At 54.5% G+C, this 12,295-nt stretch overlaps 4 protein-coding genes across 4 annotated transcripts; 2 read left to right on the forward strand and 2 right to left on the reverse strand.

Moving 5' to 3' along the window:
- Positions 1-295: 295 nt before the first annotated feature.
- VTN31DRAFT_3169 (uncharacterized protein) lies at positions 296-2,082 on the reverse strand (the record flags this gene model as incomplete). The annotated part of the gene is made up of 4 exons (XM_069403418.1): positions 296-741; positions 809-1,033; positions 1,088-1,919; positions 1,978-2,082. The coding sequence occupies 4 exons, from the start codon at positions 2,080-2,082 to the stop codon at positions 296-298; spliced, it is 1,608 nt and encodes a 535-aa protein (XP_069262602.1).
- Positions 2,083-2,496: 414 nt separating this feature from the next.
- VTN31DRAFT_3170 (uncharacterized protein) lies at positions 2,497-3,567 on the forward strand (the record flags this gene model as incomplete). Its single annotated transcript, XM_069403420.1, has 1 exon — positions 2,497-3,567. The coding sequence occupies one exon, from the start codon at positions 2,497-2,499 to the stop codon at positions 3,565-3,567; it is 1,071 nt and encodes a 356-aa protein (XP_069262603.1).
- A 576-nt stretch (positions 3,568-4,143) lies between these two features.
- On the reverse strand, positions 4,144-4,849 carry VTN31DRAFT_3171 (uncharacterized protein; the record flags this gene model as incomplete). The annotated part of the gene is made up of 2 exons (XM_069403421.1): positions 4,144-4,647; positions 4,724-4,849. The coding sequence occupies 2 exons, from the start codon at positions 4,847-4,849 to the stop codon at positions 4,144-4,146; spliced, it is 630 nt and encodes a 209-aa protein (XP_069262604.1).
- A 2,104-nt stretch (positions 4,850-6,953) lies between these two features.
- On the forward strand, positions 6,954-7,442 carry VTN31DRAFT_3172 (uncharacterized protein; the record flags this gene model as incomplete). The annotated part of the gene is made up of 1 exon (XM_069403422.1): positions 6,954-7,442. One exon carries the CDS (start codon positions 6,954-6,956, stop codon positions 7,440-7,442), a length of 489 nt encoding a protein of 162 aa, XP_069262605.1.
- Positions 7,443-12,295: the final 4,853 nt, after the last annotated feature.

The following is a 12,295-nucleotide window of genomic DNA, read 5'->3' on the forward strand; positions in this document are numbered from 1 at the left end:
AAAATATCTTGCATTCTAAACAGGAGGCAACGCATTGGCTCGAGCACAATGACACTTATACACATATTCTTCATATACCTATTTGCTATTGTACCGTCATGGAACCAGATCTATTATCTATGAACTTCGGATCTTCAATGCCCCAGACATGAATCATGTTCAAGAACGCAGGAGGCTCTCGACACCGTCTAACTCATTCAAATTTTTCCACCGTCAGCCGTCAACAACCGGAAAACAGGCAATTCTCAGTAAAGAGAAAGAAAAAAAAAAAAAAAAAAAAAAAGGAACCCCATGTCTAGACAAACACCTTCTCCCTCCTCATCAACAAACTACAGATCAAACAGACACTCCCCGCAAAGATGATAGGCGTATAAGCCAGCTGGATAGCCCGGGTAATGCCTTGGATCCCGGCCTGCTCCTTAGCTGGCCCGGCAGAAGTCAGCAGCTCGCTGCCGACGCCGGAAATGGCATTGGAGATCTCCTCCTCGCTGGCATCAGGGAAAACAGCGCGGAGGGAATCCTGGGCCGAGTTGACGAACAGAGCACCCGCGATGCCCGTGCCAAGCACAATTCCCAACATCTGGCCAACGGTCATGAAACCCACGCAGTACGGGATCTCGGAAGCCTTCACTTTCATCTGCGCCACGGCAAAGCCCGCCTGGCAGAAACAGCCCACGCCCGTGCCAAGGATGATTGTGTACCCATAGATTTTGGCATCGCTTGTGTTCTCGTCGACAAAGTCTGCGTTTGTCAGCGGATTGCTCGTCTGCCAAAAGGGGATGGGGAGGGAAGAGGATGGGATACTTACACATTAAAACGCCGCCGATGAGTTCCAACGCGCCCCCGACTATGTACCACGGGTAGTAGTAGCCCGTCTTGGCCATGAACTGGCCGTTAGCCAGGTTGAAGGCCACCAGGAACAGAATGAAGGGGAGCAAATGAACGGAGGTCTCCATGGCGGTGCTGCCGCGTGCGAACTGGTAGTAGATGGGCAGGTAGTAGATGCCGATAAAGCTGCCAAACGTTGCCAGCACTGCGAAAGTCAGCGGATGATCGCAGGGTTACAGATGTCGAGTTGGAAACTCACTCATAGTGAGGAACAGCACAATCAACGAGCGGCTGCGCCAGAAATGCATTGGGAACATGCGCGAGTTAAATGACGTGCCGATGAGTAAGACCTGCTGAACGACGAAGAGGATGATAAGCACGCCAGCCCCCACGAACAGACCAATGCTGTTGCGGTGGTTCCACGGCCACAGCACGCCGCCAAAGTTCATGGCCATGATCAGACACAGCAGACCGCCAATGGACAGCAGGCCGCCGAGGTAGTCGATTTGTGCCAGACGCGCCAGGAGCGGCTCGCCCTTCTGTGGCTGGAAATCAGGCAGGAGAAGGAAATAAATCGGGGCGACCACCACGCCGACCAGCAGATTCAGGTAAAACGCCCAACGCCAGGTGGCGCTGCTGTCACCGAACGCGCCGCCGACGACGGGCCCGAGCACCGTACCAATACCCCAAATCAAGCCCGTGAGACTGAGGTACTTGGGCCGCTCGATGTTGTCAGTCGTGACGGAAAGAAGGGTCAACAGACCCATGTACATGCCGCACCCGGCGGCTCCTGCAATGGCGCGGCCGACGATGAAGCTGTCGATGTCTGGGGCGGCACCGCACAGGGCCGAGCCAGCCATGAATACGGCAGTGCTACCAATGTACAGCTTCTTCGCGGAGAAGGTTCCGTACGCTTTGGACCAGATCAGGGTCGTGGCGGCCGAGGCTAGGGCAAAGGAGACGCCGAGCCAGGGAACCAACGCGACATGGCCGAAGGTTAGGACAACCTTGGGCTGGACATTGGCAACGACGGTATTGTCCAGGGCGTAGAGAAAGAGGGACGAGAGCAGCGAGACCACGACAAGCACCCACTGTCCCGTATGTTAGTGATTGGTAGGGCACACGCTGGGGAAAAGGGATGGAACTGACCTTGATGCCATGAACATCACGTGGTGACGAAGGCTTCTCAGCGGACGTCTCCGAGGGCGGCTCGGACGAAGGCGAAGGAGTGTCTTCTAGCACCTTTGCAGACATTGTGCCCAGTCTCTATCTCGAGGGATGATGGCTCCCAACGGCGTCTGCATCCGTTTGTTGCCCGTCGACCGTCCGGGCCTTATGTATGCCACGAGCCATGCTGTGGGCTCCATACTTCGTCAAACGGTCATTAATAATACATCAGACCATTTCCGTGCTTTCAATCCTGATGTTTCGTAGCTCTTCCGGTGTTTTGCTGGGTATGATTATTCTGAGCGGCGCTGCTCGCCCGGAAATGCTGTGGGGCCTTCGGAAATGTCCCTTGTGGTACCTAGGTACTTCTCACAGTGTCCGCAACAGCGATGCTTCCAAGTTCCATTCAACGCAAGCAATGCGTGTCGTGATTATAAATATGAAGTACGGCGGACTGAGTCACGGGTGTTCATTGGGAACTCCAGTTCTCGAATCGCCGTCATGTCTGCGCAGACGATCACCTTCCAACAGCACTCGACGGAGCCATCCCGGGTGATTCGCGTCCATCACCATGAGTCTATAGGAGACCGTCCACTTCCCCCCGACAGTGTGCTGCTGCGCTTTCTGGCAGCTCCGATCAACCCACAAGACCTGCTGGTTATTGCCGGACGATACCCCGTGCAGCCACACTACAAGTACGCAGACGAACCCATTCCGGGCTACGACGGCGTCGCGCGCGTGGAGCGTGTCGGAGCTAATGTGACGACCCTTCAGCCGGGAGACCATGTCATTCCTCGCCATCACGGCTTGGGCACCTGGCGGTCGGAAGCAGTCGTGCCGGCGACGTCGGTGCTGAAGGTGTCAAACCGCCTGGAGCCCACCACCGCCGCACTGCTGAAGTTGGGTTGTTCGACCGCCTACCTTTTGCTAGAGAGCAGCAACGCCCTCCAGCCGGGGGACCTGGTCGCGATCAACGCGGCGAGCGGCTGGATCGCCCGAATGGTGGTCCAGTTCGCTCGGCTTCGCGGCTGCGGCAGCATCTGTATCATCCGCGACCGTGACAACGTCGAGACAACGAGGCAGTCACTCCTCGCTCACGGCGCTCACGTGGTGCTCACCGAGTCGCAGCTGGCACAAGAGGGCGTGGCCGCTGCACGCACGGGCGGCCGGCGGGTCATGCTAGCCCTGGACGCGGTGTTTGGGGAGTCCGGGCAGCGGCTGGTATCGCTGCTCTCCACCGGTGGGACATATATCAACTACGGATCGCTGGGGGGTGCAGCCGGACAGATCATTCTGACGCAAGAGCTGCTCTTCTGGAAGCAAATCACCTTTCGCAACTTCCGGCTGTCTCAGGCCCTGGCACGGTACACAGAGGAGGCGCAGATCCAGCTCCTGACCTGGTTCGGGGAGCTCTTTGAGCAGGGACAGCTGGTTGCGCCTCCGGTGAAGATCATTAAATGGAAAGGAGACGGTTCGCTGGAGAAACGAGTCCGGGAGGCTCTATCTCAGATCAAGGAGAGTTCTGCAGGGGTGGTGGGGAATCTCAAGCCCGTCTTTCAATTTGAGTCTTGAGGTAGCAACAATTCTGATGAAGTAGCTAGGATGTAGTCGCTAAGGAGATCTGATGCACAGGGCTTGGGATTGGATAGCATGTAGTCTATCATTCTTTCTGGTGTTTATGTATATTCCGGTGTACAGGGTGGCGGTCTGGAGAATTCTGTTGGAAGCGTTCCATATGAGAATGTCCAGAGTGTTGAATGCTCTGATAATCGCGTACATTAATCAAGTGTCCTTCATTATTATCTTGTGTTTGTTGTGTCTGCCTGACATTCATTTGTCCATGTTTTTTCTGCCTCATCTACCTACCCATGTACATAAGTAGGGGTCGTTCCCTACCCTCTGTGACATAGAGTGGAATCAAGCATCTGACATCAGTCTGTTGGTCAGGACCACTGGTCTTATCACCCCAGGTACTCGCCAGATGTGTCATAACCTGCCAAAACTCAACACGGAGTACTCTGAGGGACTGTGCCATATCTTGCTATAACATATCCGAAGCACGATATACATCCTCATCTGTCAGATACAACGCTCAAGCGTCCGGAACATGGCCAAGGATAGTCATTCGTTACATCCTCTACATACACATCAATCGGTATACTGGCTCTCCTTCTCAATAATCGCAGCATTGTACTTCCGCAGCTGCTCCTCCAGACCCGGGATGGGCGGGTCAAAATCAATCAGGCAGCTGTTCATGGTGCGCGCCAGGAAGGCGTAGATGCCTTGGGTATAGAACAAATCCATGAGGGCCTCTACCCCCAGGACCGCCTTGGCCTTCTCAACGAGTTCAGTGTTAACCCGGTTCTTCAGACACAGCTCCTCCACGATGGCACTGATCAGTCGCTGGCGATCGGTGAACAGCTCGGTGCTCGAGAGGTCTCCGGAGCGCAGACATGCCAGGTGCGCATCGGTAAAGCCAAACACGCGGGCCACGGGCTCGTTGACATCCCACTCGTAGGGGGCGTCTAGTAGAGACGCCGTGCGCAGGACCACCAGCTGCCAGTCGGTCGAGCGGAGACTGCGGTTGGGAGACCAGGCACAGGTCAAGAGCTTCATGAAGGTGGGAAAGAAGGTCGGCGCATTCGCCAGGAGCTGTTATCATGGTCAGTAGGAGGCTCTCCCTCTCTCTGGTCCGTGCGTCGAATGCGAATTGGGTTCCATATCACACCTTGAAGATGTTGCGCTCGAAGGGAAGCGTCTTGAGAGCGGCGCGGACATCGTCTGGCGCCGTCGACGAGTCCACGTAGGGTAGGATGTGGTTGTTCGTCACGTCTCGGTTCTCCCAGGTCGTCATGATGGTGATCTTGTGCTTGTAAAGGGAAATGGAGAAGTAAGTTCAAGGTCTGATTTCGTCTGGTCCGAAGCCCACCAATGACTGCCTATATAACATTTGGCCCACGGGGGAATTGTGCAGCATGTATCCTACCACCGTCGGAAATCTCGTGCAAAGAGCGTGAGCAACGACATTTCCGGCCCCAGAGGGTCTCCGGCTCGGATCGGTCCAGATCGAACCTGACGATGCCATACGAGATCCTGCAGGGTCTGATCACCGGAGAAATTCAAGAGGTGGTTGTCCTTCACGTCGCGGTTCTCCCAGGTCATCATGGTGATGGGATTGTGCTTGTAATGGAAATGGAGAGGCAGTATGCACGTTTGACTTTGTCTGGTCCGGAATCACCAACGACTGCAAATCTCATCTGGTACACCTCAAGGCCGAGTTGCAGAGAAAGCACCTACCTAGGTATACGGAGTACTCCGTACTACTGACGGAAATGGTGTGCAACGGCTGTCGGCAGTTACATTTCCGGACCCAGAGGGTCTCCGGTTCGGCCCGGTCCACATGGAACCTGACGGTTGAGTTTAAGTTATACGAGGTCCTGCAGGGTCTGATCCTCTGATCAACGGAAAGATCCTTTAGGCGCCGCCACTAACGCTGCAAGCCACAGTTTACGTAAAGTTTTATGCTTAACTATTTAACTTAACTACCTATGTATGTAACTGAATTGAGTTACTCTGTAACTACGATAAACTCGTTAACTTTGATGGACAGGTAACCATTAGGTAACTGCATACCGCACACATTTTGGCACTGCCGATGTAGTATCAGCGTCATATACGGAGTACTCCGTAAGTCAACAGGATTTTTACTACTTTGCCTGTACCCCGTACATTCAGACACCATTCTGGCAGGCCACAGATAAATATCAGGATAACTGTACTTCTACGCAACTACCTGGGTACAGGTACCTACAGGCAGGTACTGTAGTCACCTAGGTACATATGTGCTCTACAAGTACCGTCTGAAGTCGTGAAATGCGTACTTCCAGCAGTACGAGAATGAGGCATCAAACAAGAGTACTACGTCATACAGGCAAGCGGCGAGTCTGATTAACGGGGTGGTTGCTCCCTCTTGGGTGCGGACCGTGCGGTATGAAATCAATTCACGGCAAAGGACAGCATTGAATTGTCTTGCCCTAACCTATCGGTCAGGATGGGATGGGAATTTGGGACATTCGGAACGTCAATGGCTCGTGTCCATGGAGCGATAGTCGTTCAATCTGTAAAATTACAAGATTTTCCATGCCGAACAATTCATTCTGGCGGGCATGGCCGCTTTAGACTGCCGTATTCTCTCAACTCGAGAAGTCTCCTGCTGCCCCTCCATCTGTTCCATCCGTTATAGACTGGGACTGTTCTCGGTAAAATCGCAACCACGTGCGAAAATTTCAATCATTGAAGCAAACTGTTTCAGTATGGCAGTTGGTCGGAGAAGGTCAAAATCATTCGAATCGGAGTGTTGCAGAACGCCAGAGCCTCGGTTCTGCCGATGCGACATAAGCTGGCCTCGTATTCTACCTAGACTTAGCCCGGTAATCGGTCGACGCTGAAGACGATGGTCCCAGTTCCTATCCAACCATCGGCCGCATGGCGCCATTGCCCCTGTCTCAAAGGATCCAACGTGCGCCGGAAATGGTCGGCTTCAGCTGCTAGGTTCTTCAGAGAACCTGCTCATGAGAGTTTCACCAGACTCGTGGGGTGGGTGTATTCTGTATAACGCAGTCAGTTCGGGATCGGAAATCTGTGGATGGTGTGGTTTTCGGAGGAAAAAGACAGAACCCGAGAGGGCAAGGACCATGGCTAGCAATGGAACATAGGTCGAGAGCCATGCGTTCCTCCAAGGACAACATCAGGCTATAAAAAAGACCCCGGAGATGTGAACCCCAGAAGCTTCTCACTTGATCATCAATGCTTGGTTCTTGATGTCCAGCCAGTCCGACTAGCTGAACCGCCAGAGCAGATTTCGGGCTCTCGTCAGCCTATGTCTAGTGATTGATAGAAGATACCCAAAAAAGTGCTTTTTATCTTTTTTCTGTTGTGCTTTGTTCATAGAATCCACCATGAGCCTCGTGCAGCATCAGCATCGTCTTGATGATCTCTGGACCGACGACCTCTTCAACCATGCCGAAGTGCTAAGTGAGAGGCTGCTGAAGGAGCCAGACTCTCTTATGAATGGATATGACCTGGACGAGGAATGGCCTCTCACTCCGGCACAACGTCAAATGCTGGGAGGGGATTTATCGCCATGGTGTCATATCAACCTGATCCTCCCTCGACGGTCTGCCCCAGACGCGACCCGAATCCGGTCTGCCTGGAAGCAGCTATGTTCCCTTCGTGAGTTTGCCAGTTACCTTCACCCTTTGCTCGCCACTGACGGTGTCCGACAGACTGTTGCCTGCGCACTGTGCTTCGCATCGATCCGGTGCAAGGCCAGGTCTTCCAGCGTGTGTTATACCATACTTCAGATATTAATTGGAACATTGACGACGCCACCCCTGCATCCTCATCCAATTCTTCCCAACTGGAGAGTTTCGGAGAAGACCATGTAGCGCAGCTGATTGTTCGACGAGATGCCAGCAGCGGGGGCCTTCGTCTCACCATCCGAGCTCATCGAGCCTTAGTGGACGGAACCTCCCTGGAGATGATCAAGCGCAACTTTGTCCGTCTCTATTGCGACCTGCCAGTACCTGAGCACACCCCCTTGGCTTCGTATTATCAGTTCCTGGAGCAAACCAAGGATACCTCTGCCAGTGCCGAGTTTTGGAAAGGCCAGCTGAGCGGAGCCTTCCCATCGCATGCCGTGCCATGGCATACCCGAGTTTCTGACAGCAGCCCTGCCCAAGAGCGTCGATCTCTCACTCTTCACCTTGATGAGACTTCTCACCCCGGCCTCGCACGCCTGGAGCACGCGTCAGGCTTGCCGCGGAAGCTGATTTTTGAGACTCTATGGGCCTATGTGCTTCACTGCCACACCGGCTCGAATGACATCGTGTTCGCTGTTGTCGAGCGCGATGCTAGCTTCCCAGGCGCCTCTTCATGCCTCGGATATCTGGACAACACCTACCCCATGAGAGTCGCCGTCGATGGAGAAGAGGTCTTTGTAGACGTGTCCACCAGGATTCGCAAGTTCCACGAGTCTGCGTCGACTCATGCCTTTCTTGGGTACGATGAGATTGCTCGATACCTTCCCTGTGAAGTCGAGTCTGTCTTGCGCTACTCTTCCGATGCCAGTGGTCCGACGATGGCGGGCCAGTGGCCCTCATTCCCGCTTGCTCTCTTCATCAACGGGACCAGCCCGGCGAATGTGACTTTGTGCCACTCAACTATCATCACTTCCGCGGACGCCAAGCTGTTGCTGGAGCACTTTTGCCACGCCCTGCATAGCGCGTTGGATCAATTCTATCTGCCGCATACTCGTCTAGAGAAACTTGATCTCCAGTGTCGAAGCGACAAGCTCAATCAGATCAACACAGCTCGGTCTCTGGCGCAGCCACAGAAGGGATCCACCATTCCTAGACTGTTTGAAGAACAAGCGGCCAGAAGCCCTCATACTGCAGCCGTCCAGTTTGAGGAAGACCCTCCGCTTACGTACGCCGAGCTCAACGCCCGTGCCAACCGCCTTGCTCGAAGACTGGAGGCCTACCAAATCAAGGGTCGGGTGGTTCCAGTCTGCATCGATCGTTCAGTGACACTGATCATCGCTCTTATTGCCGTGCTCAAAGCCGGCGCAGCATACACGGTCCTAGATCCAGATGGACCTGTAGAGCGGAATCATCACATTATCCGCACATGTGGCGCTGATCTTGTCCTGACCACGGATTCCTTCGCTTCTCGGTACCCAGGGGCGATAGTTCTCGACAACCGCGTTGGTACAGACGAATCGATCCCGTCATCCAACCTCACTCTGGACATCCAAACTGCAGACCGATGCTATGTCGTCTTCACGTCTGGGTCAACAGGCGCACCCAAGGGGGCAGTCATTACCCATGGAGCAGCCACCAACGGTATGGCCTACTTCTCACTGAACGGCCTGCAGCGATGGCTGCTCTTCTACAATCCGACGTTTTCTGCTGCCCAGAGGACGATGTTGTCCACCCTCGTCCACGGCGGAACTCTGTTACTCGCTAGCAAACAGCGGCTGACCGGACGCCTGGCCGAGACAGTGCAGAAAATGCAGGTCGAGGCAATGGGGATCACTCCGTCTGCCTTGTCGGTAATTCGCCCAGAGGACGTTCCCTCTCTAAAGATGGTCACCTTGGTGGGAGAGAAGATCCCCCGGGAACTGGTGGCTGCCTGGGCCGACCATGTGCATCTGCGCAACACCTTTGGGCTGAGCGAGTGCGCCCAGTTGAATTTTGGATGCCGTCTGCATGCCACCAGCAACCCCGGTATTGTCGGCCGCCCCACGGACACCACGCAGGCCTATATCCTGAAGCCTGGCACAATCGAGCTGGCTCCCATGGGCGTCGCGGGTGAGCTTTGCCTAGCAGGACCTCAGCTAGCGGCAGGATACCTCACATCTGATTCGAACTCCGTTGGAGCTACTGATGTTTTCATTCCGAATCCTTTCGGGTCCGGCATGATGTACCGCACTCGAGATATGGCCCGCATGCACGCCGAAGGCATTGAGATCCTGGGGCGTCTTGACTTCCAGGCGAAGATCAATGGGCAGAAAATCAACCCGGCCGAGATAGACCGGACGCTCTCCCAGCATACCGGTATTGCCCAGTGCGCTGTCGTCACGGTTGAGATGCGCGACAAACCGATCATTGTTGCTGCCGTCGTACCGTTCCCTGGGGAGTCATGGCCGGACCTCGTCGCTTCACTGCGTTCACACGCCACTGAAAAGCTTCCCGCTTACATGGTCCCATCTCTGTGGATGGAAATGTCCTCTCTTCCCACCAATCCAAATGGCAAGATAGACGTTCGAAGCATTCGGGCTCGAGTATTGGAGGCCGGGTGGGATGCATTGGTTGCTGCAACCATCTCGCCACATTCGGAGCCTCTAACCAACCCTGTGGAGGTCCAAATTGCCAGTGTATGGGCTGATGTTCTCTCCTTGCCCATAAGCACCATCAATCACAACACATCCTTCATTTCTTTGGGAGGAACGTCAATCGAAGGAATCAAGGTCATCAATGAATTGCGAAAACTAGGCCTTTCTATCGACCTGAACCCTTTACTGGGCAACAGCCCCCTCAGAGAGGTAGCGGCGTCTGCTCAGCAGTCTGCAGGGGCACGCCCGAATGTAAAGCCGTTCGATCTCATCTCGGACACCAACCTTCGCCAGGAGCTCCAGCAGGATGTCACGATTGCGGATGCCTATCCGGCGACTCCGTTGCAGGAAGGCCTCTTGGCGTCTATTGATGATACCCAGGGAATGTACACCTATCAGCGCGTTTGGGACGTCAGCCAACTAGACCTGGGCCGACTCCAATCGAGCTTCCGGACTGTCTTTGCCGGCAGTGATATTCTGCGAACTTCCTTTATACCGCACGGTCGAGGCCTGCTGCAGGTGGTGCGCAAAGACATGGAGCTGAGTTGGACAGAGATTTCCTGCAGCCTGGAGGATTATCTGACCCAGGACAAGCAGCGGCCTTTCTCTCTTGGTGGCCCGCTCATTCGGGTGGCAGTCACCCCGGAACAGCGTTTGGTCGTGACCACTCATCACGCCTTGTTCGACTTCTGGTCGCATCGGTTCCTGTATGAAGATGTGGCCCGTAACTACCTTGGGATGTCTCTGAAGGAACGGCCATCGTTCAGAGAGTTCGTCGGATATCTCATGGCCACTCCAAAGTCCGAGAGTGATGCTTTCTGGCAAACATATCTCAAAGATATTGAGCCTAGCATCCTTAACACCGTCCCTGTTCCCCACACAACAGTCTCAACCACTCGCCTTCCCTGGGACCGCCAACGACAGACACTCAAAGAGCAAGGCCTTTCCGCTGGATCCGTGCTGTATGCTGCATGGGCAATCATTCTTTCGCAACACGTTCGTCACTTGGATGTGGGTTTCGTGACAACACTCTCCGGCCGGGACGCCCCAGTGGCAGATATTGACCGCATGGATGGGCCCACGTTGACTTCTGTACCTCAAAGAGTCTCGGTTTCCCCGCAGTCGACACTGGTGGAATTGGCCCACTCTGTCCGGGACGGTTTGCTTCGGGCCTTGAAGTACTCTCAGCATGGAATCCGCAATGCCCTCGCAGCTGCAGGACTCGGCGCCAACGACTTCGATACACTAGTGAACATCCTTGTGAAGGATGAAGATAGCGAGGAAGTAACTCAAGTCTTCCGCCGCCATGGGGAGCGTCCGATCTGGCAGTCTGAATTCACGACCTTGGAGATTGAGGAATCGGGCAAGGAGTTGCTCCTGAGGCTGTCATCTCGAATGGAGCCACGTCGGGTTGAGTTTCTCCTGGAATCATTTGTTACGGTCCTTGAGCAATTCGTGAGTACTCCGACAAAACGAATTGCTGATATAACGACCATGGGTGAGAACGAACGACATTATCTCTTCAACACGCTTTCCAATCGGGACACCCTGCATGTCCCAGAACCATCTCTGCTTCACTCTCGATTTGAAACTCTGGCACGCGAGCGACCCAATATCGTTGCTATCGACTGGGATGCGAAGGAGACTGTAACGTATGCTCAACTGGATGCTCGGGCGACTCGCCTAACCAATTTCTTGATCCGCGCTGGTGTCAAGGTTGGCGAGGCGGTTCCACTCATGCTCGATAAATCTATTGACATGATCGTGGCCATTTTGGGAGTCATGAAGGCTGGTGCGGCATACGTCCCCCTCAGTCCTGACAATCCTGTCGACCGCAATGCATTCATCGTTAGTGATGTGGGCGCGAGATTCGCACTTGCGCATGAAGAATACCTGGACCTGATTCGAGGAGACTCAGATTTGGAGGTGCTACTTATTGACGATCCAGAAATCAATGCCTTGCCCGACACCATGCCGGACGTCCGGATCGCCCCCGACGGAATCGCCTACATCATCTACACGTCTGGGAGCACGGGTCTGCCAAAGGGTGTCAAGGTGCCTCACCAGTCAGCGGCCGCAGCCGTCACCAGCATGGCCAAGGCCGAAGGGCGTTACTCGGGCGAATGGAGAACGGCGCAATTCGCCAACTATGTCTTTGATGCTTCAGTCCAGGACTTTTTCAACACCCTGAGTACTGGAGGGACCCTGTGCATGGCGCCTTCAGACAAGATGCAATCCAATTTGCCTGGGGTCATCCAGGAGATGTCTGCGCGCCAGGCCATATTGACCCCAACGGTGGCTCGACTGCTCGATCCCGATGAGGTGCCCTCGATGGACACCCTGATTGTCGGCGGAGAACCACTGACCCCCGATGTCATTGCCCGATGGAGTGGCCGCCGCATCCTC

This window comes from Thermomyces dupontii, assembly GCF_041956625.1.
Source record: "Thermomyces dupontii strain NRRL 2155 unplaced genomic scaffold VTN31scaffold_2, whole genome shotgun sequence".
NCBI classification, from domain to species: domain Eukaryota; kingdom Fungi; phylum Ascomycota; class Eurotiomycetes; order Eurotiales; family Trichocomaceae; genus Thermomyces; species Thermomyces dupontii.